At 43.1% G+C, this 27,853-nt stretch overlaps 1 protein-coding gene and 1 non-coding gene across 2 annotated transcripts in view; one reads left to right on the top strand and one right to left on the bottom strand.

The window, feature by feature from the left end:
• The first annotated feature begins 1,891 nt into the window (after positions 1-1,891).
• Positions 1,892-27,853, top strand: part of LMBR1 (limb development membrane protein 1) — a 108,533-nt gene continuing 82,571 nt past the window's right edge. The window contains exons 1-2 of the mRNA XM_029077776.2: positions 1,892-2,002; positions 26,184-26,256. Coding sequence (XP_028933609.1) covers positions 1,937-2,002; positions 26,184-26,256 — 139 coding nt within the window. The 5' untranslated portion in view covers positions 1,892-1,936. The remainder of the gene's footprint in view (positions 2,003-26,183; positions 26,257-27,853) is intronic.
• Positions 5,793-5,930, bottom strand: LOC114816347. The gene has a single exon (XR_003764110.1). It is a non-coding gene; the product is annotated as a small nucleolar RNA SNORA7 (small nucleolar RNA).

The following is a 27,853-nucleotide window of genomic DNA, read 5'->3' as shown; positions in this document are numbered from 1 at the left end:
AATGAACGAATAACTACCATTGAATGAATGAGTAAATATGATAAAATGAATATGATTGAATGAATAAGACTGAATGAATGAAGGAATACGATTTAATGAATGAATAAAGGAAGGAGGACCAGCCAAGGCTCACCACCTTCCGGGTTCAACCAAGGGGGAAGGACGAGATGAATGAATACGATTGATTGATTAATTGATTGAATGAATAAATACGATTGAATGAGAAAATACGATTGAATGAATGAATCAATACGATTGAATGAATGAGAAAATACGACTGATTGAATGAATGAATAAATACGATTGAATGAATGAGAAAATACGATGGAATGAATGAATAAGTACGATTGAATGAATGAATGAACAAACACGATTGAATGAATGAGAAAATACGATGGAATGAATGAATAAGTATGATTGAATGAATGAATAGTGATGTTGGTATTTGTTAAGCGCTTACTACGTGCAGAGCACTGTTCTAAGCGCTGGGGTAGATATAGGGTAATCAGGTTGTCCCACGTGAGGCTCACAGTCTTCATCCCCATTTTACAGATGAGGGAACTGAGGCACAGAGAGGTGAAGTGATTTGCCTAGAGTCACACAGCTGACAAGGGGCAGAGTCGGGAATGAATGAACAAACACGATGGAATGAATGAATAAATACGATTTAATGAATGAATGAATAAGTATGATTGAATGAATGAACAAACACGATTGAATGAATGAATTCGATTGACTGAATGACTACATTCGATTGACTGAATGAATACGATTGAATGAATGAATAGGTACGATTGAATGAATGAATAAATTCGATTGACTGAATGAATACATACGATTGAATGAATGAACAAACACGATTGACTGAATGAATAAATTCGATTGACTGAATGAATACAGACGATTGAATGAATACGATTGAATGAATGAATAAATTCGATTGACTGAATGAATATCTGCGATTGACTGAATGAATACGATTGAGTGAATACATACGATTGATTGATTGAATGAATGAATACAATTGAGTGAAGGAATAGGTACGAGTGAATGAATGAATTCGATGGACTGAATGAATACATACGATTGAATGAATGAACAAACACGATTGACTGAATGAATAAATTCGATGGACTGAATGAATGAATTCGATGGACTGAATGAATACGATTGAGTGAATACATACGGTTGATTGCCTGACTGAATACGATTGAGTGAATGAATAGGTACGAGTGAATGAATGAATTCGATGGACTGAATGAATACATACGATTGAATGAATGAACAAACACGATTGACTGAATGAATAAATTCGATGGACTGAATGAATACGATTGAGTGAATACATACGGCTGATTGACTGAATACGATTGAGTGAATGACTAGGTACGAGTGAACGAATGAATTCGATGGACTGAATGAATACGGCCGATCGAATGCAGGAATACGACTGAAGGGAGGAACCCGCGGCGGCCGAGACGCGCCGCCCTCCGGACTCAACCGAGGCCCCGCCCCTCTCGGGGGCCCCGCGCATGCGCGCGGCGGCGTCGCGGGACTATGACGCGTCACGGCAGGCGCCGGGCCGTTGGCGTGGTGGCTCCCGCCGCCCTCCCCTGAGGGGCGGAGCGGCCGTCCGTCTTCCCGCCCCGGCTCCTCCTCCTCCGTCCTCCATCCTCCTCCTCCTCCTCCATCCTCCTCCCGCTCCCCGCCCTGCGGCGGTGGCCTCCGCCCAGCCCGGCGGCCGCTGGTGACGGGCGGCCTCGTCGGGGGGCTCGCTCGCTCGGCCGGGAGCGGCTCGGTGTCCCGGGAGCGCGCGCGCCCGCCGCCCCCCCCCTTCCTCCTTCCCTCCCCTCCCTCCCCCCCCCGCGGCGCGGGCAGGCGGGCGATGGTGCGGCGGGGCGGGTCCCGGGCGGCGGGGCGACCCCGGGCATGAAGGATGGACGGGGAGGACGAGGTGTCCCTCCGGGAGCAGCACTTCCACAGCCAAGTGCGGGAGTCCACGGTGAGTGTCTGCCCCTCCCCCCCGCCCGGGCCGGGCACGAGCGCCCCCCGCGCGCCCCCGCCCCCCCCAACCCTCACCAATCTCCTCCTCCTCCTCCCCCTATGTCTTAAACGCCTACTCTCTTCCAAGCGCTGGGGTAGTGATAATGCCGGCATTGGTTCAGCCCCGACTTGGGTGCCGAGCGCCGGTCTTAATAATGCTGATATTTGTTAAGCGTTTACGCTGGGCAGAGCACTCTTCTAAGCGCTGGGGCATTCATTCCTGCAGCCGTATTTATTAATAATATTGGTATTGGTTAAGCGCTTGCTCTGTGCAGAACACTCTTCTAAGCGCTGGGGCATTCATTCCTGCAGCCGTATTTGTTAATAATATTGGTATTGGTTAAGCGCTTGCTCTGTGCAGAACACTCTTCTAAACGCTGGGGCATTCATTCCTGCAGCCGTATTTGTTAATAATATTGGTATTGGTTAAGCGCTTACTCTGTGCAGAGCACTCTTCTAAGCGCTGGGGCATTCATTCCTGCAGCCGTATTTATTAATTATTTTGGTATTGGTTAAGCGCTTGCTCTGTGCAGAACACTCTTCTAAACGCTGGGGCATTCATTCCTGCAGCCGTATTTGTTAATAATATTGGTATTGGTTAAGCGCTTACTCTGTGCAGAGCACTCTTCTAAGCGCTGGGGCATTCATTCCTGCAGCCGTATTTATTAATTATTTTGGTATTGGTTAAGCGCTTACACTGTGCAGAGCACTCTTCTAAGTGCTGGGGCATTCAGTCATGCAGCCGTATTTATTAATAATGTTGGTATTGGTTAAGCGCTTACTCTGTGCAGAACACTCTTCTAAGAGCTAGGTCATTCATTCCTGCAGCCGTATTTGTTAATGTTGGTATTGGTTAAGCGCGTACTCTATGCAGAGCGCTGTTCTAAGCGCTGGGGCCCGGAGAAATGAAGTGACTTGCCCACCGTCACACAGCTGACAAGCGCTGGACCTGGGATTCGAACCCATGACCTCCGACTCCCACGGGGTCTTTCCACTGAGCCACGCTGCTTTGTATTTATTGAGCGTTGGTGCTGTACTAAGCGCTTGGAATGTACCATAGAGAAGCTGCATGGCTCAGTGGAAAGAGCCCGGGCTTGGGAGTCGGAGGTCATGGGTTCGAATCCCGGCTCTGACACTTGTCAGCTGGGTGACCTTGGGAAAGTCACTTCACTTCTCTGGGCCTCAGTTCCCTCATCTGTAAAATGGGGATGAAGACTGTGAGCCTCATGTGGGACAACCTGATTACCCTGTATCTACCCCAGTGCTTAGAACAGTGCTCTGCACATAGTAAGCGCTTAACAAATACCAACATTTCTTCAGCTCTTATGTGCCGAGTGCTGGTTTAAGCGCTGGGGCATTCATTCATTCACGTAGCCATCTTTATTGAGCGCTTGCTATGTGCAGAGCTCTGTACTAAGCGCTTGGAATGTACACCTTGGCCCTAGAGAAGCAGCATGGCTGGGTGGAAAGAGCCCGGGCTGGGGACTCAGAGTCGTGGGTTCTAATTCGCCCTCTGCCGCTTGTCAGCTGTGTGACTTTGGGCAAGTCACTTCACTTTTCTTGGCCTCGGTTCCTTCACTGTAAAATGGGAATGAAGACAGTAAGCCCCACGTGGGACAACCTGATGACCTTGTAATAATAATAATGTTGGTATTTGTTAAGCGCTTACTATGTGCAGACCACTGTTTTAACTGCTGGGGTAGATACAGGGTAATCAGGTTGTCCCACATAAGGCTCACAGCCTTCATCCCCAGTTTACAGATGAGGGAACTGAGGCACAGAGAAGTTAAGTGACTTGCCTACAGTCACACAGCTGACAAGTGGCAGAGCAGGCATTCGAACCCATGACCTCTGACTCCCCAGCACAGGCTCTTTCCACTGAGCCACGCTGACCTTGTATCCTCCCCAGCGCTTAGAATAACGCTTTGCACCTAGTAAGCGTTTAACAAATACCATCATTATTAGATAGGAGACGATCCCTGCCCAATGACGGGCTCGCAGTCTAAACGAGACACAAGGTCATCAGGTTGTCCCACGTGGGGCTCCCAGTCTTAATCCCCATTTTACAGAGGAGGGAAATGAGGCACAGAGAAGTGAAGTAGCTGCCCCAAGGTCACACAGCAGATGGGGGGAAGAGTTGGAATTAGAACCCAGATCCTCTGACTTCCAAGCCCGGTGTCTTTCCACTAAGCCGTGCTGCTTCTCTGCCACATTCCAGACTGTGTCCGATGTTCTTGACCCTCAGCTCCAGTGCTTAGAACAGTGCCTGGCACAGAGTAAGCGCTTAAACAAGTACCATAATTATTATTCTAGTTCCATCTCTTCCCCGAGCACCAGCCCCTGTTGCCCACCGACTCAATCTCTCCACCACCGACCCTTCCACCCTCCCTCTCCTCCACCATGACCATCCTAAGCGCCCACGGGATGTTTAGCACAACCTGCGGTGCCACCTTACCGTAGCCAAGTGCTTGCAGTTCCTGTTGGGCTTGGCCCACACCCACTTATTTTGCGGTTTCAGCAGCGTAGTCAAATTGTTTGGTAAAGAACCTCTCCAGCTCCTCCTTTTTCTTCTGCAGAGCTGCACTGAGAATTGCCTCCTTTTTTTGGAGTATTAAGAACTGTATTGCTAGTTTTACTACTTTCTCTGAAAGCAGTGGTTCTTACTGCCAGAAGTTTTTTGCTTCTTTTTTTTTTTTAATTCTCAATCGGCATTACTCTGCTCTAATTCACATTAGTACTTCCCTTCCCACACGGTAAGGGAGATTGGTTTCCTCTCAGGTTTAGTCTGTAGGCAACGCCATTGTATTTTCTGGGTTGTTATTCCCTGTAATTTGAAAGTCTTTTCTGCTTAGTCTTTAGTGCTCCTCTCCGAGTAACTTTCAGTTGTTTTATATTTCTGCTTAGACACGCACAATCTTCCAAAGTGGATCCAAAGTTTTTATTTGGCATCTTTCTCATTTGTACTTCTACAAAAAGCTCTTTTGCTTGTGGCCCCAAATTGACTGTTTCTTTAAACAAGTTTCCACAGTCTTCTGAAAATTTTGTGTAAAACTAGCAAAGGGAGGATTGAATTTTCTGTTGCGGTTCCAGTTACCAGGATTTATCCACACCTTTATATTGATTAGTCCATATAGGGGTTGGGCATCCTTAGTCACTAAAGCTAAAGGTTATATTCTTCAGGGTCTCTTGGATTTGCTAACTTTTTATTATATTGGACTTTCCTAAGTGCTTAGTACAGTGCCCTGCACACAGTAAGTGCTCAATAAATTACATTGATTTCCTTTATGTTATACGGAGAGCTTTTGCTAGAGCCCGGCCCTGGAAGTCGGAAGGTCATGGGTTCTAATGCCGGCTCTGCTACTTGTCTGCTGTGTGCCCTTAGGCAAGTCACTTAACTTTGCTGTGCTTCACTTCTCTCATCTGTAAAATGGGGATGAAGACTGTGAGCCCCATGTGGGACAAGGACTGTGCCCAACCTGATTACCTTGAATCTACTCCAGGGCTTAGAACAGTGCCTGGCACATCTTGTCTCATGCTGTTGAGTCATTTCCGACCCATAAAGATACCACGGACACATCTCTTCCAGAACGCCCCGCTCTCCATCTGCAGTCATTCTGGTACTTTATCCATAGAGTTTTCTTGGGAAAAATACAGAAGTGTTTTACCGTTGCTGCCTTCCGCGCAGTAAACTCGAGTCTCTGTCCTCGACTCTCTCCCGTGCCACTGCTGCCCAGCATGGGTGAGTTTTGCCTTGTAGCAGATGGCCTTCCACTCGCTAACCACTGCCTGAGCTAGGAATGGAATGGGTAGGCCTCTGCTTCACTCGCCCTCCTGTAGCTGAGACTGGTAAAGTTCTGGAAACTCTCCAGGTGCCACCCTGTGAGGGGGTCTGGCACACAGTAAGCACTTAAGAAATACCATGATTATTATTATAAGCACTTTCATTTTTAAAGGTGGGCAGTGAAAACTCAGGGCTTTTTTTCTGTATAACTTCAGAACATCTTTATTCTTTCATTTTAAATTGCTTTTGGATCACAGTAGTTACTGCGGGTTTTTGAATTAGAGAAGGGACCAGGACTGATGGTATGGGAAGAAGTGGAGGAACACCTTGCACTCCCATCTCTCTTAGGCCTGTCTCTCACATCTCCACTTCTCAGAACTCCTGCTAAGGTCTTCTTGAAACACATGCATTTCTCTTAGTGCTGGGAACCAAAGTAAGCTTGGAGAAGGGATTTCCCTGCACCTTCCTTTATTTTCCCTTCCTCCCCTTCCTCTTCCTCATTCAACACCCCTGCCATTTTTAGGTTTTGAATCAGTCCATGGTATCTGAGCACTTACCGTGTGCAGAGCACTGTCTTAAGCACTTGAGAGAGTAAAAATACAACAGAATTAGCTGGTACATTCCCTGCCTTTAGCAAATTTACAGTCTAGAGGATGCTAGACTAAATGCTTTGGCTGTGGCACTCTAAGGCTTCTTGCTGGTGGAAATGATATTTTTATGAGCATGGGAAGTGGATTAGAACTCAGGGTTTGGGCATTAGGGGTTCTATTTATGTCCAGATTAGGGATTATTCATGTACGATTTCCCAAATTGCTGGAATTCAGGCATCAAAATTTAGGGACATAATTCAATAACTGCTTTTCTAAACACATCATAAACAAGTGGTGTAATTAACACAGCACGACATTTCAGTAGCTAATAAACCTGCTTGTTATAATGCCGTTACTATATCAACCTCATGTGATGCAGCTGGAAAGGGCAAAAATGGCAGGAGGCCCATGTTCCCCACTTGCTGTGAGCTAAGTACTGTTGAATATATAGTATTTCACCACAACAATCCAGACTGTTATTCAGCCTCCTACTTCTTGAGCTACACCTCCTTGTCCAGAGGAGCTTCTGTTTAGAATGAATGCTCTGTCAAATCCATTCCGTTTTTAGGTGCTGCATCTCCTGCAAAAGAAACATAATCAACTGCCCTTGTTACATGTTCTACAGGATGGCTTGCACTTCTTTGAATGCACCCAAAGCACCGACAGCTGCTTTTGGTTTGGGTGTTTTCACATCTGTATCCATGACCTGACTTCAGGTTTGGAGTAGTTAGTTGTTCCATCTGTATTGTCAGTCATATTTATTGAGCGCTTACCGTGTGCAGAGAACAGTACTAAGAGATTGGGAGAGTACAGTATAGTTGCAATCTCTCTGCTTCTCATCCTGTTCAGGAGACTTGCACCATTTACTTGATACCTCTCCCTATTTAATTGTCCTCATCTCTTTTTTCATTTCCCTCTTTCTTTTTTGCCTCAGTCAGACACACATTCCCATCTGGTTTCTTGGGTCTGTCTTCCCATTGCTTCTTGGGGGCCTACATCACACCACCTGCACACCACAGATAACTTTCAGCCATCGTTCTGGAAAGCCACCTCCCTAGAGTCTGAAAAAATTCTCCCCAGTCTAAACTTCTTCAGAGTCAAGGTTACCATAGTGTTTCCTCAAAAAAGGCCATGTATTTAGGTTCTCTACTTGGTAATTTTTTATTTTTTATGTGTGGTGGGTCATGGGGAAAATGAAGGAGCCTTCAAAGTTGAGGAGGTAGAAAGGCTTGAGGATCACTGCAGGCTCATTGACACGAGTCACTGGCTGAGTCACTGTCTTACCTGAAGTAGACTGTCCCCAAAAGGAACTGTTGATAATATGTGCAGGTAAAGTGACCAATTGGTGGTATTTTTGAGCACCTACCGAGTTATGACAGTAGCCTTGGAGTGTACACTCTAACCAGTCAATTAATAAATCTGTCTATGGCACAGAGTACCAACTGAATGCAGAGTACTGTTCTTAGTGCTTGGGAGAGTACAGTTCATTAGAGTTGGTAGATACAATCTGGCCTCAAGGGGCATATAGTGTAGAAGGGGAGGCAGACATTAAAAATCAGACAGGGGAAATGGCAGGGTATAAGGATCTGTACATAAGTACTGTGGGACTCAAGGTGGGTTGACTATCACGTGCTTAAAGGGTACAAATCCAAGTATAGAGGTGACACAGAAGGGAGAGGGAGTTGGGAAAATGAGGGCTTAGTTGGAGTAGTCCTCTTGCAGGAGAGGAGATTGTTTTAGGATGGCTCTGAAGGTGGGGAGTGGTGGCCTGGTGGGTGTGAAGGGAGAGGGATTTCCAGGTCAGAGGGAGGATCTGGGGAAAAGGTTGACACAGATGATGAGATGGAGGTACAATGAATAGGTTGACATTAGAGGAGCCAAGTGTGTGGGCTGGGTTTTAGTGGGTCAGTGAGGTAAGGTAGGAGGGGGAGAGCTGATTGAGAGCCGTAAAGCCAGTGGTTAGGAGTTTCGGTTTGATGAGGAGGTGGATGGGCAGTCACTGGAAGCTTTTGAGTGAGAAGCTGGGGCTGAACGTTCTTGATGAAAGTAATTCGAACAGCAGAATGAAATATGGACTGGAGTGGGGAGGGGAAACATAGAAATTACTTAAAAAAGCAGGAATAAGAGAAAGAAGGTTATAACTACCTGACGGTAATAATAATAATGATGGTATTTGTTAAGCGCTTACTGTGTGTCAAGCACTGTTCTAAGCTCTGAGGTAGATACAAGGTAATCAGGTTCTCCCATGTTGGGTTCACAGTCTTAATCCCCATTTTATAGATGAGGTAACTGAGGCACAGAGAAGTAAAGCAGCTTGCTCAAGTCATCCAGCAGACAAGTGGCGGAGCTGGTATTAGTACCCACAACCTCTGACTCCCAAACCTGTGCTCTTTCCACTAAGCCACACACTGCTCCTGTGAGTGTGTGAATTTGCCAGGGTGAAAGACCTGATTAAATAATTGAATATACAATGTAAACATGTACGTATGAGTCCTGAGGGTTAAGTGCTAAAGGTGTGTAATTATTTTTAATGGTATGTGGTAATGCTTAGTTAGTGCCAAGCCCTTTATTAAGCATCAGGGTAGGTACAAGATAATCAGGCTGGACATTGTCTTCCACAGGGGCTCAGTCTACATAGGTGGGAGTAGTATTTAATACCCATTTTACAAATGAGGTAACTGAAGCACAGAGAAGTTAAGTGACTTGTGCAAGGTCACGCAGCAGACAGGTGGCAGAGCTGGAATTAGAACTTAGGTCTTCTAACTCTCAGGTTTGTGCTCTTTCCACTAGGTCATGCTGCTTTTTCAGCTAGGGTGTTATTTGGAAAAAGCTTCCTAGAGGATGTCAGATTTTTAAGAGGGCCTTGAAGATGGTGAGAACTGTGGTCTGGCAAATTGGGGAATGGAAAGAGTATGAGTCGGGGACAGATGCAAGAAAGTAGAAAGCGAGATGGTGTTAGAAGGTGAGCTTGGGAGCAGAGAAGATTGTGAGCTGGGGAGCATCGAATGCAAAGAGAGCTCATGTGTAAGATGGGGCAGATCGAATGTATGACCCTTTGTGGGACCAACTCACATGCATCCCCTGGTCCCACAGTCTACTGGAAAGCCGACAAAACTGACAAGAGGTGTTGTTTTGGGTCATGGTTGTCGGGGAGAACTGGAATTTGGCGGTAGGCTGAAGTGCGGAGTAGAGCCGAAGTGGCAGTCGAAGAAGGGAAGAGCCAAACAGGGGATGGCTATATCTGCTGCCGTTGCCGGCTCTCGGAAAGTTTCTACTACCGTTTCCTGCCTTTATGGCCCCAGATCTAGGTCGTTAATGAACTGTACACCAGTAGTAAGAACCACAGGGAGACAGCAACAGAGATTGTTGTTAGCTGAGTTCACTTCACAGATTGCGAGTCTCTCGAGGGACAGGGTTTGTGATTGATTTTCACCTGAGAACACTTTCCCAGTGCTTAATACAGTGTTCTGCACACCAAGTCCTTAATAAATACTGGTTACTGCTGCTGGTTTTTGAAAATCATCCTTTATGGCTTCTGCTCGGTTCTGCACTTAGCTTGAATGTCTCTGCAAGCTTGTGCTTGTGTGTACCTCTCTGGATGGTTCTGTTGCCTTTCTTGACTTTTTCTCAGTTTGCAATCTCCTTCCCCATGTCTCTGTGTCCTCTCCCTTCCCTCCCTTCCTGCCTTCCAAGACTATACTCTAATCATTGACCCCACTTCCTGGAAATCCCTCCCAATTCCCACTTAAAATTTGAAAAACTTGATCTCTCAGGTACAATTAATGTCCTGTGGGGCTAATGGCAAATTAAATTCTCAGGTTATTTTAATTTAATTGGAGACAATATTATCCATTTTCTCTCCTTCCAAATCTTTTTACCAGAGCTGCTTAAAATGACTGACTTGAGTTTTTATCTTTTTTTCCTTTTCTGGCTTTGGAAGTAACAGAACCACAATGCTAAAGGGCAAATAGCAAGAAGAAAAGGGTTAAGCGAAGGGCATATAACTCTTCAGAAAAAGATTTGTTCCCAAAGTGTCTGATTATCTGAATGGAGGTTTATTTGAATAATTAAGGAACAGGAGAAAAACAAATTCAGATAATTGGGCCAAAAACCTCCTCTAAACTGAGTAAAATTGGATGCATATGTGGCTGAGTGCCAATTGCAACTTTAGTTTCCTGAACTTATGAATGTCTGAACTAGCTTCAGTATCAATTAGTTTGGATTTAGTTATCTTTTCTTTTTGAATCTCACCAGGATTGGGTTTCCTAATAGGCCCTGTAGACTCCCAGCATAGAGCAACACATTTTTAGGGAAAAAAATAAGACCCCTTGCATCAAAACATATTTTTAGTAATACAAGATATTTGTGGATTTTTTTTCTAATTGCAGTGTGTGCTCCCCCACCCCCCCCCATTTACTCCCCCACCATCTGAGCACAGTGCAACACAGTTTGCAGGGGGCAACCTCAGTGGGTTTTCTTGTAGAGCTATAATGACTTGGAAGCGAGCTTGCCCATTCCTTAGTGGTGTTGCTTTAAACTAGAGTTGTAATAAGTGTAGTGCCCAAGGGAGGCAAAATAACAAATCCTCCCGTGGATGTCAGACAACACTTTCTCATCTATGTTGACAGCACCACCATCCTCCCCTTCTCTCAAGCCCTCAGGCTTGGCATTATCCCTGACTCCTCTTTCCTCCCTCATTTTCAATCAGTCACCAAATTCTGTCAGTTCTTTCTTAACAGCATCACCCTTTCCTATCCATCCAAACTGCCACTATGCTAGTCTAGGCCCCTGCCATATCCTGACTCCACTGTTGCATCAGTTTCTTTGGAAGTAGACCTCATACCTTCTCTCTTTTCTAAAACATTGATTTGCTCATATCTTCTGACTCCTCAGAACTCTCCAATGGTTTGCTCATTCCCCTCGCCTCAAGCAGAAACTCCTCACCGTTGTCTTTAAGGTTTTCAGCGATTCTCTTTCCCCCTCCTTTTCCTCCCTCCTCCTCCTCTGTCTCACACACTTTGCTTCTCTCATGCCAGCCTACTCACTGGGCCTTATTATCAAGTTTCTTTCCCCCCTCTGACCTCTTACACACACCGTCTCTTTTGCTTGGACTCCTCCTTCTCATCCAAAAAGCCACTACTCTCCCCATCTTGAAGGCCCTTCCCAAATCACATTTGTTCAGTCATATTTATTGAGTGCTTACTGTGTGCAGTGTACTGTACTAAGTGCTTGGGAGAGTACAATGTAGCAATAAACCCTGACATTCCCTGCCCACAATGAATTTAAAGTCTAAAGGTGGAGAGACAGACATCAATACAATTAAGTAAAATTACAGATGTATATTCATTCCATCATATTGAGCGCTTACTTTGTGCAGAGCACTGTACTAAATGCTTGGGAAAGTACAATACAGCAGTAGAGGCAATCCCTGCCCACAACGAGCTCACAGTCTAGAGGGGGAAAGACATCAATATAAATAGACATCAGTGTAAATAAATAAAATATATGTACATAAGTGCTGTGGGGCGGGGAGGAAGGGAGAGCAAAGGGAGCAAGTCAGGGTGATGCAGAAGGGAGTGGGAGATGAGGAAAAGTGAGGCTCAGTCTGGGAAGGCCTCTCGGAGGCCTTGAAACCTTGTCTTCAGTAAGGTTTTGAAGGGTGGGAGAATAATTTGAAGGGGGGGGGGTGTTCCAGATCAGAGGTAGGACGTGGGTCATGGGTCAGCAGCAAGGCAGGTGAAATGGAGGCACAGTGAGAAGGTTAGCAGCAGAGGAGTGAAGTGTGCGGTTTTTGTTGTAAAAAGGAGAGAAACGATGGGAGGTAGGAAGGGAGGAGGTGATGGAGTGGTTTAAAGCCAGTGGTAAGAAGGCCTTCCCTGATCTCTTAACTTTCCGCCCCCTTCCCTTCCTCCCTCCCTCCCAATGATGAATTGAGCATTTCCCTGTCACATAAGTAGTTGCGTACTTCCCTCTCTCTCTCTACTCTCCAAAGCATATATATACATATCTTTATGCTCTATTGCTTCCCCTAATCTGTAATTTGTATCTGTTCCGCAGGTAGATTGTAAGCTCCTTGAAGGCAGGGATCCTTTCTACTATCTTCACTGTAGTTTTTAAAATGGTATTAGTTAAGCACTAACTGTGTGCCAGGCACTGTACTAAGTGCTGGGATAGTTACAATAATCAGGTAGGACACAGTCCATGTTCCACTTGGGACTCAGTCTTAATCCCCATTTTACAGATGCGGTAACTGAGACACAGAGAAGTGAGTGACTTGCCCAAGGTCACTTGGCAAACAAGTGGCAGAGCCAGGATTAGATCTCAAGTCCTTCTCCCTCCCAGGCCTGTGCTCTATTCACTAGGCCATGCTGCTTCTCGAACACTTGTACTTTCCCAAGCACTTAGTACAGTGATCTGCACAGAGTAAGCCCTCAGTAAGAGGGTTAGAGGGAAAGAGCACGGGCTTTGGAGTCAGGGCTCAGGAGTTCGAATCCAGCTCTGCCACTTGTCGGCTGTGTGACTGTGGGCAAGTCACTTCACTTCTCTGCGCCTTAGTTCCCTCATCTGTAAAATGGGGATTAAGACTGTGAGCCCCACGTGGGACAACCTGATTCCCCTATGTCTACCCCAGCGCTTAGAACAGTGCTCGGCACATAGTAAGCGCTTAACAGATACCAACAGTAAATACTGATGATCATGATGAACATTGAAATAATCTCGACCCTCTTATTCTCTCTGTGTCCCAGAGGCCATGCTGGCTTTCTTGATTTGATTATGTACTTCATCTAACTGGACAAAGTTTAGGGAATGGATTTAAGGGATTCACTATACGTAATTCATGGGGTATTGATTCGGTTTTATGTATCTTTTCAGAAGCTTGAATAAAAATCAAGTTTAAAGTATCTTCTATTTTAGGTTGCATTTTAGCTTTAATTTTTATGATTCACTTAGAACATTTGCATGGCTAGGGCTTCTTCAGCCGTAACATTTCTTTACACCATTTGCATTGGTTGCTGTGTTGTCACCTTGGCTGTGTTAGTCTAAAAGTTAATGATATCCAACTCCTGGTTTTGAGGTGAAGGCTCTATTTGTGTGAAAAGAATGACATGCTTTGGATAAACAAAAACCGACTTGGGTTCTTAGTTACCCCGTTACAGAGAGGGGAGAATATTAAATTAAAAACTGAAATCCTCATTTCAAAAAAAAAAGTATTGGTGGGGACGGGTAAAAATTAGGATAATTTGGATAAAACCCTAAAATTCTGTTCCCTGTTTTAATAAGGTAGCGAATTCAATGACTGCTTGTGGGTGAGGAAGAAAATCTGATTTGAAAAATCCTGTTTTAACAAATTTTGCTGTACTGTTTCAGAGTCAGTGCTGTGTTCTTGGTCTCGGATGGGAGAGACCATTGTCTCTGGTGTTCCTTTTCTCAGATCTTGGGGAAAGAATCTTTCATGTAGCCACTTTTATTTTCATTGAATTTCCTGCCGTTTTTCCGGTTTATCGCACATCAGAAACCACTCCCAGAAAATCTGCCTTCAAATTTAGCTGCTGATTAGGAGGAACAGAGAGTTTAGGTGATTTCTACAGCAACATTTCTTAGCAAAATTATCTTGCTACGACAAAATTTTTCTGCAGTTTCACTTTTTTTAATGACAAAAATATTTTGATTGAGACAGTGTTGGTACCTTTTAAGGAAAATGTTAGTGGGAGATTACTAATAACTAGATGAACAACTTTTCTTAGGTTTCTCTGTCACCATTAAGGGTAGGCTGGGGCTCTTTTTAGCCGAGAGAGTTTGGGAGTCAGGATAAGTGTTCCTTGAAGGTGACAGAGTGGGGAGTCATTGGTGAATTTCAGGCCCTGCCTTATCTTGGGATAAGTTCCCTGGCAAGGGTCTCCACACTGGATGAGGAAGCTGTTCCTCAAATGAAAAGTCTCTTCAGGCTTTTGTTCCAAGGGTCTCTGGGGGAAAAGGAGGATCTAGGAGCCCTCAGGAGGCTCCCTTGAATCTTGCATATGTTCTGAGTGATGTTTGGCTTTAGAGAAGCAGCGTGGCTCAGTGGAAAGAGCATGGGCTTTGGAGTCAGAGGTCATGGGTTCGAATCCCGGCTCAGCCACTTATCAGCTGTGTGACTTTGAGCAAGTCACTTAACGTCTCGGTGCCTCAGTTACCCCATCTGTAAAATGGGGATGAAGACTGTGAGCCCCATGTGGGACAACCTTATTCCCCTGTGTCTACCCCAGCGCTTAGAACAGTGCTCAGCACATAGTAAGCGCTTAACAAATACCAACATTATTATTATTATTTGGCAGGGAAGGTTTGGTCAAGATTACATAAAATGGCAAAGCACAGCCTGGAGAGAGACCATCCCCTAGCTGACAGAGTCGCCTCCTGACCTCTCACAGCCGAATCTTATAGCCGCTGTCTGTTGGGAAGTCAAGAGGGAAATTCTATTCTTGGCTAGCTGGTCAGCCCCTGGAGTGCAGAGAGCACGTCTCCCAACTCTGTTCCCAAGCGATTGGTACAGTTCCCTGTCCACTGTAAGTGCTCAGTAACTGCCATTGATTGACTTGGTCTGGCAAGGGACTTGGGGGGAAAGTCAATATAGGAATTGGGGCTATCATATTTCTGGCCTGAGATGCTTCAAGGTGGCTCTCTGAGCCTTCCTGCTTCTGTCACTGCCTCCTTAGTCTTCCTTCCCACCTTCACCTTTCCTGCACAGGGTCTACCGAGCTCCACTGTCTCTTACACCCTCTCCACCCATTCCTGCTGCCAGAAGTATCCCCTGTTCCTCTTCTTTTAGTAGAATGCCTGAATCAGTGTTGGAGACTATTTTCATGTGGTTTCACTGACAAACGAATAGTGTATTTTGGAATTAAACAGAACAATACTTATTCACTTTGAGGCTAAATACAGTCATAACAGAGGTTTGGCAGAAACATTAGGAGATGGCTTAATGCTTAGGTAGGTTGCCAGTTCGAGACATTTCAGCAACATAACTTGCTTGTTTTAATCCTCTACTATTTTCCTTGGGCGATCATGTTGAAGCCGCCCTTGAAACCCCAGATCATGTGCAAGAGAGGTTTGAAGGAGTTACCCCATGTCTTTCAGCTTTTATAAGGCCAAACCTCCATTGAACAAGCACAGATCTTGGCTTAACTGGAGGATCTGGAGCTCCCAAACCGGCCTAGGGCTCGGTGGGAAAAGTGACAGGATGAAGGCCAGGCAAGTAACTTATAGGTGAATGGGGGAGCTTGGTGACAAGCAGCAGGTTCCAGAGCACCAGGTTAAGCAGGCCCAATTCAGGTTGGGGCGTGATGAGTTTGAGTGGGGGGGAAAAACAAGAATGAAGGGAAAAGAGGGAAGCCGTAGTGAACTCTGGAGGGCTCAAAACAGCCAAGGCAGTGTTTTTTCCCAGTGAACAGTAAAGGTATAATTATGGTATTTAAGTGCTTACTATATGCCAAACAGTGTTCTAAGCACTAGGGTAGATACAAGGTGATCAGGTTAACCTACGTGGGGTTTATAGTCTTAATCCCCATTTTACAGATGAGAGAACTGAGGTCCAGAGAAGTGAAGTAGCTTACTTCTGCTGGGTCACACAGCAGATGAGTGGCGGAGCCGGAATTAGAACCCATGTCCTCTGACATGAAGCCCGTGCTCTTGCCACTAAGCCACGCTGTCTGAAAATATCCTTAGTTTATTGACAAGTAGTCCATCATGGGGTCACCAAAGGTAAAGTTAGACATTACACATTAGAATGGATATCAAGGGGAACAGCCCTCTCATGGCTCCTCCAGACACCCGGTTGCTGCTAATGGAGGCAGAATATTGGGCTAGGTGGATCATTTCTCTGACCCATATATTCTGATGAAGGCGGGACTGGAGATAGGGTCGACAGATCAGAGGAAACAGAGCTAAGGACTAAAAAAAGATTTATTTGCAATTTTAGGATTTGAGGCAATGAATAAAATCTTTAGCATCTGATTTAATTAGTCTGATAGATTCACTGTTTTTCAAGTAGCATTTTGATTGGTTTTAAATTTTTCTGTGTATCTTGAAATTTGTAAATGCAAGTACAGTAGATAGGCTAAAATGTTCTGGGCTATTCATGTGGTCTTAACTGTTGCTTAGGCAACAAGGAAGATTACTCATTGCTTTTAAGCAGTCCTCATCTTTTGATATTTCATGTCTGTGGTATTTTTGAATTCTCTAAAGCTAAAAGGGCTTTTGTTGGGCGGCTGGGGGGTGAAGGGGAGGTTCATCAAAAGCCATTTAACAGGAGTCCAGAGACTGTTTAAACAAAAACAAAATAATCATGGAATTGAAGGGACTATTCTATCATGGATAGGAAACTGGTGAAAAGATAGAAAACAAAGATAGACATAAACAGTCAGTTTTCAGGAGAGAGCGATGCAAATAGCTGGGCCTCCCAGGGATCACTGCTAGGACCTCTTTTGTTTAGCATTTTCATAAATAATCTGGGCATTATGTTTTTCAAAATTACATATTGGGTTAGAACACTGATCCACTCATCTCTGCATTTTGTCTCCCAGACTGGCACTGCAGGATGCTAGGAGGAACAAAATAATGATTCCCCTTTCGGACAACCGCCCTCTGGGTTAGGGATGAGCCTTCTAATGTGTTAGGTTCACAGGCTTTTTGAACCTGAAGGGCTGCCTTGCTGGTTTACACTGGGCAAGGAATAACAATATAAAGTATATAAACCCTTCTAGATCCAATGCACTTCAAGGGATTAAAAGAGTTAGGGAGTCTGGCTATGATCCCAGTGGAGGCTCTACTGTGGGTAACCACAGTTGAAATAGATTCCCAAATAGAAATAAATCAATTATTTATTGAGCAGTAATGTGTGCAGAGCACTGTACTAAGCCCTTGGGACAGTACAATATAACAGAGTTGGTAGACAAGTTCCCTGCCCACAAGGAGTCTGCAGTCTAGCGGGGGGAGTAAAAATAGCCAAAGTCAATGTTTTATCAACGTTACTGTGGAAAAATATAGAGAATGTAATGGAAAATCAGAGTGAGATTTGCAGCTGTAGACAGGGATTAATAGAGGTAGAAAGTTTTTCAGTATGTGTGTGGTGCCAGACTTGTAGAGCACTTTTTTTTTGTTTTTGAGAAAAGCCTTTGAATACAAACCCCAGAAGTCAATGGTTATGTCCCTGGAAACTGGGTTTGCAGTAAGAAGAAAAACCCCATTGCACGGCTATCGTCCGGCAGAGTCAAAGACCAACAGGTACAGATCAATGCAGGAAGCAGAGAGCCAGCAGAGAGATTTTTCGCATCTGGGTAATCATTTCTAAAAACTTAACTTTTCCCCAGAGTAAGATGTAGCTTTATTTCCTGACAGTGAAGGCAAACTCCTTCCAGAAAACTCCAGAAACCTTTCAGCACCCCACAGGTCCACTGACCTTCACTGAGAGTGGCACCCCAGAATACTGCAGACTTGGCCTAGAGTGATGGGGGTTAGTCTTTCTAGTGGGGGCATCTTTCCCCTTCAGCGTTCATTGGGCAATCCACTTCTGTATCCTCTTTATCTCTGCTCCCTGGAGAGGACCCCTCATCCTCTCTGGACAGGACCAAGTCAGAGCCTCTGCCTCCTCTGTTTATGGTGAGGAGTTTTGCTTGACTTCAGGATTCCAGTGTCAGATGGCTTTCAATTCTGTGCTAGGTCTTGAGCCTATTGGCTTGTTCTGACTCATGTTAACCCCCTGAGCTGTAAACAACTTCCCCCCAAATCCTCTGCTTTGCTCGGTGCCTTCCCTTACAAGTTTGAAGTATCTACTGCTGCAGATGCTGTTCAGAGAGGTAACATGGAAGATATTTTGAGATGATATATAGCTGCCAAATCTTCACTCCCATTATATTAGTGGGGATTGAAGAAGGAGAAGGAATGGGAGAGAGCCTAAAATGCTCTATTAAGAATCAAACAGCATTCAAGGGCCTCAGATAAACATAAGTGTTGCTGAGGTTTGTAGAAAGCAGCGAGTCCCTTAGCCACTTACAGGAGTTTGTTTGGCAAGTGTTGCCCATCTCAGTGGTACAGTGTATCTTTTTATTTTTTAATCTCCTCTTCCATTCTCCTTCTCTGCCTCATTTTAGGTAACAGTGTTTGTGTTGTAGGACTGGGTAAAGAGACCCTTGTGACCTCTTGAGGATGAAGCTGGGGGCCCCTTCCTTTGAGCCTAGCACCAGGGTAAAGTAATGGAACATTAGTGCTGAATAAATGGGATTGTCAAAAACAACAGATATAAAAGCTACATTTTACAACTTTGAAGTTAAAAGATGAAATTATGGTTTGTATTTTAAGTATTGAAAAAATGAAGCCAATACTTTATGCAAGGGATTTTTTTTAAACCTGAGGATTATTTCCTGTCTATAAAATACCTTATTTATTAAAGGGATTTCGATCTGTGGTTTTAACTCCAGAGAATGGGCCAAACTCTAAGATGGATTTGAACGGATTTAAATTTATTTTAAGCACTTGGATTGAGAAACTATTTATCTGACCTAAACTAGTCTTTGAATAGTCTGATGTAGAATATCCTTAAGCACAGCTGTTGTGTTTTAACTTTTGCCTAATTTGCCTTGATCCAGCCCCAAAATTTTGATAAAGTACCATCAATTTTAATTGAGGTAGAGTCAATAAATCTTTTAAATTCATTTTTATGAGAAAGAGGTTTCCGATTACTGTGAAATGCCAATTAAATTTGCATTAAATTTTTTCCCTCATTTTTCACTTTGATATAAAATTCTAAATCTAATGCCAGGTGTAAGGTTGGAAGCTAATCATTCATAATCTGGCAATAGGATAGAATTTGGTCAAGGGCTTTTCAAAATACAGGAAAAATCCTCACTGTATCCATTCTTGATAAGCCTATTTTCCACCATATAACCCACAGAATAATGACCAAAATTGGGATTTACTCAGTTCAGATTGTGAAGGATCACAACAGAAAATGCTGAATACTGTTTAAAAACCCAAAGGTTCAGGACAGTCAGGGTCAGACTGAGGATCTGATTAACAGAAGTTAGACACTGTGTTTTGGACCATCAAGCTGCTTGGTTATGACAGAAAACAGGATTCAGTCTAAAATTATCCCCAAATTGATTAGTCTCAAGTTTACTTTCACCCAAGGTGTAGCTTAGTTTCTGAAGTGGTTAGGTAAAACACTGTGTGTCTTCTTGCTGACCTGTGTGCCCAAATCAGCCCTGCAAGACTCACAATTCTGGGCCTTAGCCAAACTGACTTTGAGGGATGTGGGATTGGGTTGGCTCCTGAGATATAATTGTCCCAGAAGGCACATGTGGCCTTTGGTAAATATAAGAGTCAGAATTTGCTAGGGATTTTGGTCCTTTTTTAATTATGGCCAGACAGCTACCAACTTGGAAGCTTTTGCTACATGGGATTAAGATTGGGGCTGTTTAGCTGAATTAAAAGCAAACTGGACTAAAGTAAACCATCCTATATTCAGGATGATTATCTAATCATCTGGGATCTGATTATCTTGCATCTACCCTAGTGCTTAGTGCAGCGCTTGGCACGTAGTAAACGCTTAACGAATAATCCTATTATTATTATTATTGTTACTATTCAGAGCACTCCAAGGAATATAGAGATTTACAAATTCCAGCTAGGATCCAGTTGTTAGCTTGGTAAAAGCTGTAGTAATCATGGCCTAACCTGATTCTCAAACAGAATAATGGTTAAAGTTGAGATTTAATCAGTATTACAAAATGGAAAGAATAACAGAATGTATAAGGACTAATAGAATGACATTTGGAGCCTCTGTGTAAAGCTACAAATGCTAAACTGATTACTGGAAGCCACTTGACATTCACTTAGCCACAGGAGCCCCCCCCCAAAGGACTCTGCTTTGGTAAAGTGGATGAAAAAAGTTTTTTGACTTAAAATAATCACCGTAGTTTCCACTTTTCCCCCAGGAATATAGCTTAAGCAGAGATAAATACATTATTTAGTGGAATTCTTCTTCTGGCATGGTTCCAACCTCTAGCCTGTAAGCTCACTGTGGGCAGGAATCGTGTCTTTCAAGTCAGTTATGTTGTACTCTCCCAAGTTTTAGTACAGTGTGCTGCACACAGTAAGTGTTCCATAAATTCAGTTGAGCAGATCAGAAGCAGCATAGAAGAAACTAACCAAATCTTCTCCAAGCTCCACCCTGTGCTCACAACAGGTGGAGCTCTCCCATTATAGGGAGGAAAAAGCTAAACTCCTCTCTGAATTTCCCATTAACTTTTGGGAAGTTTAGGCCAAACAAACCCCTGTGCATGGTAGGCTTTGCAGTTTGTGTGGGCTTCCATCCCTCCAATTATCCTGCCAGGCTTGTTTGAAGGGGTTTTAAAGAAAACCACTTGGGCTCTGTTGTCACTCACTAACCTCTCCACAAAGTGGGGAGAGAGAAATGAGAAACTGTAGATCACACCCCATTTCCTTTCTCTCCTCTTTTTGGTGACTGGGCCAGGGTCATTCAGGATTTTACAGGGTTTCTACTAGGAACTTTTCAAGAGGTTGTGAATAATAATAATAAGGATGATGGTACTTGAGCAAGTACTGTGTTCCAAACATTGTACTAGGGTAGGTAAAAGATAATCAGTTTGGACACAGTCCCTTCCCACATGGGCTTCTCAGTCTAATTAAGATGGAGTAGGATTGAGTCCTCATTTTACAGGTGAGGATTAGACACAGGGTTTGATCAAGTACTGAAGAGGTACTGGAAGGAGATTGGCATCCTCTCTTTGTTTTTCAGTTCCCAGCAATTCCTTGCCTCTGGACACCCATCTATGATGGGTGTGGTTAATGAGTGAATGATATTTGAGTGCTTAGGAATGTACCAAGTTCTGGGGTAGATATAAGAAAATAAGATTGGACACTGTACCTCATAGTCTGAGTGAATGCAGCTTCCCTGGCTCAGTGCATGTATAGATTATTTTATCTGGTGAGAAAATTGGGGAAAAGTATGCACTTTGTCCTATATTTTGAATATTTCTGACATTATTTACAGATTAGCTTATGTACAAGAAATGCCAAATTCTATGATTTTTTTAATGGCATTTAAGCACTTACTATGTGCCAGGCACTGTACTAAGTGACCAGATACTATTTTATTATTAGATGTGTCTCATAGAATAGGGTAATGGCTTTCATCGTATTAGTTATTTGCTCCTAAAGTGTATTTCCCATTCCTGTGTACTAGCCCCTGGTTTGGATACAGTTGTAACTTTAAAATTTAGTTTCCTTGGGAAAGGTTTATTTTTCTAAAGACTTGTCCATTAAGTAGGAGTCATTGACTTAGGTTCTTGACAGGTTAGTCTATTAGTGTTGCTATTAGCACCATGTGTAGGATACTTGCTTATGCTATCAGCCTTCCTTACTGAGTTATCTAACAGTTTCTCTTGACACTAACACTCTAACCCTAACTTTGCTCTTTGATTTAGCAAGACTTTCGGGATTTTTCATTTCGTCCCAAAGCCAATCATTCAACAGGGAGGATGGAACTTGGTTATGGTTTGTATCGTGAGATCTGTTTTGTAGAGGATATGTATTTAGAGAGGAGACTTTAGACTCTGAGGCTTTTGTTGCAGATTATTGAAGTCATAACTGCTTAGGTGAATATAACCAACTTTAAGACCAAAATTAGCCATCCTGTATTTAGGCTTAACAGAGGAAGTTATGGAGTTATGAAGTCCAACCAGGATCCAACTCCAGTGTCTGTGAAAGCCCCAATCTTAGGTGACCCACAGAATAATGACCAAAATTGGGATTTACTCAGTTCAGATTGTGAAGGATCACAACAGAAAATGCTGAATACTGTTTAAAAACCCAAAGGTTCAGGACAGTCAGGGTCAGACTGAGGATCTGATTAACAGAAGTTAGACACTGTGCTTTGGACCATCAAGCTGCTTGGTTATGACAGAAAACAGGATTCAGTCTAAAATTATCCCCAAATTGATTAGTCTCAAGTTTACTTTCACCCAAGGTGAAGCTCAGGTTGATTAACTTACTTTACTGCGCAGAAGCCTCTTCTGGCTGGGTCTAAGATGAATAGTCAAGATGAGACTCTACAGCAAGGTCAAAACTGCCTCCTTGCTTCCCCCTCAGTAGAACTCAGCATTGCTCCCATAATGGTTGGGGCTTTCCCACTATTTATTTATATTAATGTCTCTCTCCCCTTCTAGACTGTAAGCTCATTATGGAAAGGGAGTGTGTCTGCTGCTTTTGCATTGTACTCTCCCAAGGACTTAGTACAGTGTACTGCACAAAGTAAGCATTCAATAAATACCACTGTTATAGGCAGAGGTGCCCATCTTTTCCAGAAGGCCAGAACAGCTTCCGGGAAGCGTAGGGGAAATCAGTGCTGAGGGCGCCCTTAGCACCGTGAGGTTAGTAGTTCATGCTTCCTTTCTGGAGATTCTCTTGGAAGGTCTCCTTAGGATTTGAAAGCACTCAGCTCAGGCTGTGGCCTTGCAGTGCCAGAGAAACACCGACACAGAGAATTGGAATTGGTTTCCTTCGTTCAGTTGGCAGGAAATATTGGTTTTCATGTTTTGTGTTAACACCTTTAGTTGGCGCATCTCCATTTTGCAGATTGGAACACCAAATGATGGGGGCAACTTTCCCAGTATCGCTCGACAAGTCAGTGGTAGAGTCATTGAGAACAGAATCCAGGTTGCAAGCCTCCAAGATTTCTCTCCATCCTCTGGAATGATTTTCTTCCCTTACCTTGCCAAATGTATTCATTGTATAATAATTTTTCAATCATACAGTGCCGTTTGAATTGACAGGCAGAATTTTTGCCTGTGGGATAGATGCTAGGTACCAAAAAGTTTGGTTCCCGAGTGGATTCTTTTATCCCAGTAGAAGACCAAAGGGAAAAAGGCCAAAAATGACTCTGCTCTGTTGGAGCACAATGCAAGGAATCCCTGCAGAGCTGGGTTTTTCCTCCACTGCCATATTTCATTACCATCATGGGAGGAATTGACTATTCCTGAATTGACTATAGTCAAAAATTGACTATTTTTCTGATTTGATAAATAAAATTATTTTGAAGAATTGCTTGGCCTTGATTTTTTTCTTTTCCTGTTGAAATTGCCTGGATTTTTTTTTAACACAGATTAATTAGTCTGTTAATGAGTGAGAGGTGTCATCTTTAAGAATGTTTATATTAGGAAACTGTAGCTGCTTTTTGGTTGGTTGAATTGAAGGTGGTTCAGGCAGTTAACAGAGTCTGGACTAGGTATGGCAAGGCTTTTTTTCCTCCCAATATAGCTCCTTTTTGTGAGCAATTTTGTCATATTCAATATTGTTCACATAGGTAAATGGAAGCAGTGTGGCCTAATGGAAAGATTGCTGGCCAGGGAGGCCAAGAATCTAGATTTTAGTTCTGGCACTGACCGACTCTTGCCTGCTTGTGACCTTGAGCAAATTACTAAAATTCTCTGGGCCTAACTTTTCTCATCTCTAAAATGGGGATTTAATACCTGTTCTCCCTCCTACCTAGCCTGCGAGGCTTTTATGGGGCAGGGACTGTGCCTGACCAGATTATCTTGTGTCTACCATAACATTTTATACAATGCTTGGCCCATTGCCAAATGCCATCACTGTTGTTATTAATATTATTATTATTACTACTGCTATTATTGATGTGAATATGTACTCACTTGTAGAGATGAATATTAGGTCTTAAATTTTCTTAAATTTTTGCATTTTCAATTTTATGATTATCTTTAAACATCAATTTTTAGTTTACATTTTAAAGTGATAGCTTTGTTGAATAGCCCTTCTAGCGTGACAAGTGCATGTTTTAATCAATATTGCGAATGCAATATATTTAGCCTCTAGACTGTAATCTTGTTATGGGCAGGGAACATGTTTGCTAATTCTGTTCTCTTGAACTTTCCAAAGTGCTTAGTACAGTGCTCTGCACATAGTAAACACTTAATATGATTGATTTAGCACTTGAGAAATAAAATGTCACAGTTGTTTTGCCTTGAGATATATTGGTTTGCTCTACCAAAGCTCATATGAGCATTATATCATGTGAACAGTTCTGGAGTAAATCGTATGTTTGAGAGTTTGGCGAATAAGGTAGGTGGTACTTTTATATTGTCACTCATAATCCTGAATGTTGAAGATACTCTTTGAGTCATTATTCTTATTCAACAGTTATTCTAAGATTAGTATTATAGTGAAATATAGGAGATGTAATTATTGAAAAGTTATTTATGTGTATTTGTGATGCATTATATTTTATGGGATATTGAATTTTTATTCTTTGTTAAAATCCTCATTGAACACATAAACTGTCAAAAAAAAAAGCTTAGTTTCATTGTGCTGTTTCATCCTACTTGTCAAATCTTGGATGACTACATTTGTTGCATACAATAATATCACTGTCTGCAGTTGTGTTGTATGAACTATTATTAGTTTGAATATCTGTAGCACTTAAAGGATCTCAAGTCACATTACAAACTTAAATGGTTAAACAGGGAATAATCCTTATGACAACCAATAGAGGTAATAAAATCTCCATTCTGTTTTACCTCTGGAAGTGAAATAAAGGGAAAGAGAAACAAAACATGTCATTTAATTAAGTGTCACAGTGCTGCTGCTGAGGGAAATAGGTGATAGAGGAAAATCAAAACCATTGAAGAGGTATCCACAGAATGTCTAGCATGATAAATGTTTCCTATTAAAGTTGTCAGTGTGTGTGGCGGGGGGCAGGGGATAGCAATGAAAAGGATGGTACTCAGGGAAAAAGGTGGGGGAGGAGTATGGCAGAGAGGGAGAGAGAGAGAGAGCGAGAGAGCTCACCTGCGTGTATATTTATAATCAGTTGAGCAGAATAATATTGGTATTTGTTGAACACTTACTGTGTACCAAGTACTGGGGACTGAGGTCGATATAATACAGTCAGATTAGATAAAGTCCCTCTCCCACATAGAGCTTCACAGTGTGAGGAGATCCAATTTATTCTTATTTCACTGCCTGTGAATATTTTTCTGTCTGTCTCCACCATTGAAGTGTATGGACTTTTTGAGCAGGAAATGTTTTGTGTTTCTGTTGTATTTCCAAGGTGCTTCATACAGTGAGGCAACAAGAAGTTAGCTGTGTGACTTCGGGCAAATCACTTAACTTCTTTGTACCAGTTTCCTCATTTGTCAAATTCCTGTTCTCCTTTCCTCCCTCTGACTGTGAACTCCCTGTGGAACAGGGATTGTATCAGTCTTGATTATCTTGTATCTACCCAGTAAATAGCACGATAAGTGCTAAAATTCCATTAATTATCATTATTATTATTGATGATGATGATCATCATCATTTCCTGCTCAAGTTTACCAAGGAGGCAAGTGGTGAAGCTAGGATAAGGACCTAGTCCTCTGACTCCAGCGTCCGTATTCTTTCCACTAGGCCATGTATACTATCGATGGAAGAGAAGTAATAAGGTAGAGAATGATCTGTTTGGAAGAATGACTGATATGTCTGAGCTTAACAACGGTACTCCTATAATGGACGTATGTCCATTTCCTACCTAATGGCATGAATTTTTGTGGAGCAGCATATTACTATATGAATTGAAAAGTGAATAAGTAAATATGACTTAGAATTTTCAGTAAACTATCACAAACAGTGTCATTTGTATTTTAAAGTACATTTTGTATTGCTAATAAAATAGGTTTGGATCATTAGATTTCTATTCACTCTTCACCCGTTAATCTGTTTTCCAGATATGTTTTCTTCTTTTTGCTGTTCTCTATGTCATTTCATACTTCATCATCACAAGATACAGGAGGAAATCAGGTAAGAGAGAATTTCTTATTTTTGTACAATCGTAATGCAACATGAATTAGGATATAGAGTAGATTAAGAGTAACTGTAAGGCAGTCATGGAAATGAGCAGTTGAGGAGCTGCCATGGCCTACTAAACATCTGGTCGTGGCCACCAGGACTACTGTTTTTGCAGGCACCTGAGAGAGGGGTCTGTTGTGAGTGTTGCGTGGGCAGGCTTCCCTCTGAAGAGGGGGATTTTGTGACTGGCTGTTACTGAGCCTCCACCAGACTGCACCAGTGCCCCCTTTTCATCATTTGGGCATGCACAGCTTCAGGGCCAAGTGTATTTGAGTTTCTGAAAGAGTAACCATGGCAACTTCTTATCAGAGGGGCATTTTAACCTGAGCTGGCAATGGCTTCCAGTTTTTGAGTAATATTTTTGGTGACACACCTACCTCCCTTTCTTAAATACTCGTAATAGGATGATTTAAATTTTGAAGAGTAATTATTGTAATGGAAACAATATTTCAGTCGGTCATTGGTATTTCAGCACTTATTCTATGCCGAACACTGTAATAAGCGTTTGAGAGAGTACAATTCAACCAAATTAGCAGACATGCTCACTGCCCATAATGAGCTCAACAGAGGAGATGTTTTATACATTTAAAACACTAGTAGTACATTAACACCAGGACTACAGCCATTTGCTAAGTGGTGTCCTGAAAGAGCATATGGGCAAGATCTAGTTTAGGCAACGTAGATGGGGCTGAGGAACTAGGTGTAGCCAAATGCTGAACAGAGCAGGCTAAGAACATACCCACATGTTAACCTGGGGCTTCCGTCCCTGCTCCCCCCGACGAGCTGGAGAATCTGGGAAAGTGAGTGGCGATGAGCACTCCATGTGCAAGCTTAGTAAGAATTAAGAGGGTATTGGGCAAATGTAATCTCAAAAAGATAGCCTTTAAGTGAATCCCCTGGTCCTACTGTTGATGAGCTCTGAAGAAAATCTTCTCTGATTTAAGGCTGAGCTGTTTAACTTGTCTGACCAATTTGCTTGTGTCTACCCCAGCGCTAGTACTGCGCCAGGCATATACAAATTCCATAAGTATTATATTACAAAATCAGGAGCTGGACAGGCCAGAAGCCGGCTCCTGCTCTCCAGGCGCTGAGGTCTACAGGGCAATGTCTGAGACCACCGTGCCTCCCCACTCCCTTCTAGCCTAACATCCCCAGGGGGACCTGTCCTGTAGGAGTAGGGCAGACTGAAGGCCACATCTTAAACTATGGTGGCACACTTTCTGTCAGATGGCAAAATAGATTCACAGGCAAAGCTGTCCTGGAATGCAGTCAGTCTACCAGATCATAGTAACCACCCTCTCATCATCTTTGCCAAGAAGGACATTTGAGAAGTGATGATGACAGCAGGATTTGCAGACTCCTGAACAGGGAAAAGGGAAGGAGTCCTTTGAAGTTATAATGAAGCAAAGCCTTAGACAGTGCAGCAGACAGGTTAGCCTGGTGTTCAGCAATTAGAAATGGAGTGACTGTCTTAGAGCAGAGGCTTTGAGAAGGCACCAAGAGATTTAAATCAATGAACCAGTGGTATTTATTGAGCAATTACTATGTG

Source organism: Ornithorhynchus anatinus, chromosome 13 (genome assembly GCF_004115215.2).
Source record: "Ornithorhynchus anatinus isolate Pmale09 chromosome 13, mOrnAna1.pri.v4, whole genome shotgun sequence".
Classification (NCBI taxonomy): domain Eukaryota; kingdom Metazoa; phylum Chordata; class Mammalia; order Monotremata; family Ornithorhynchidae; genus Ornithorhynchus; species Ornithorhynchus anatinus.
This window is presented reverse-complemented; position numbering and strand designations above follow the sequence as displayed.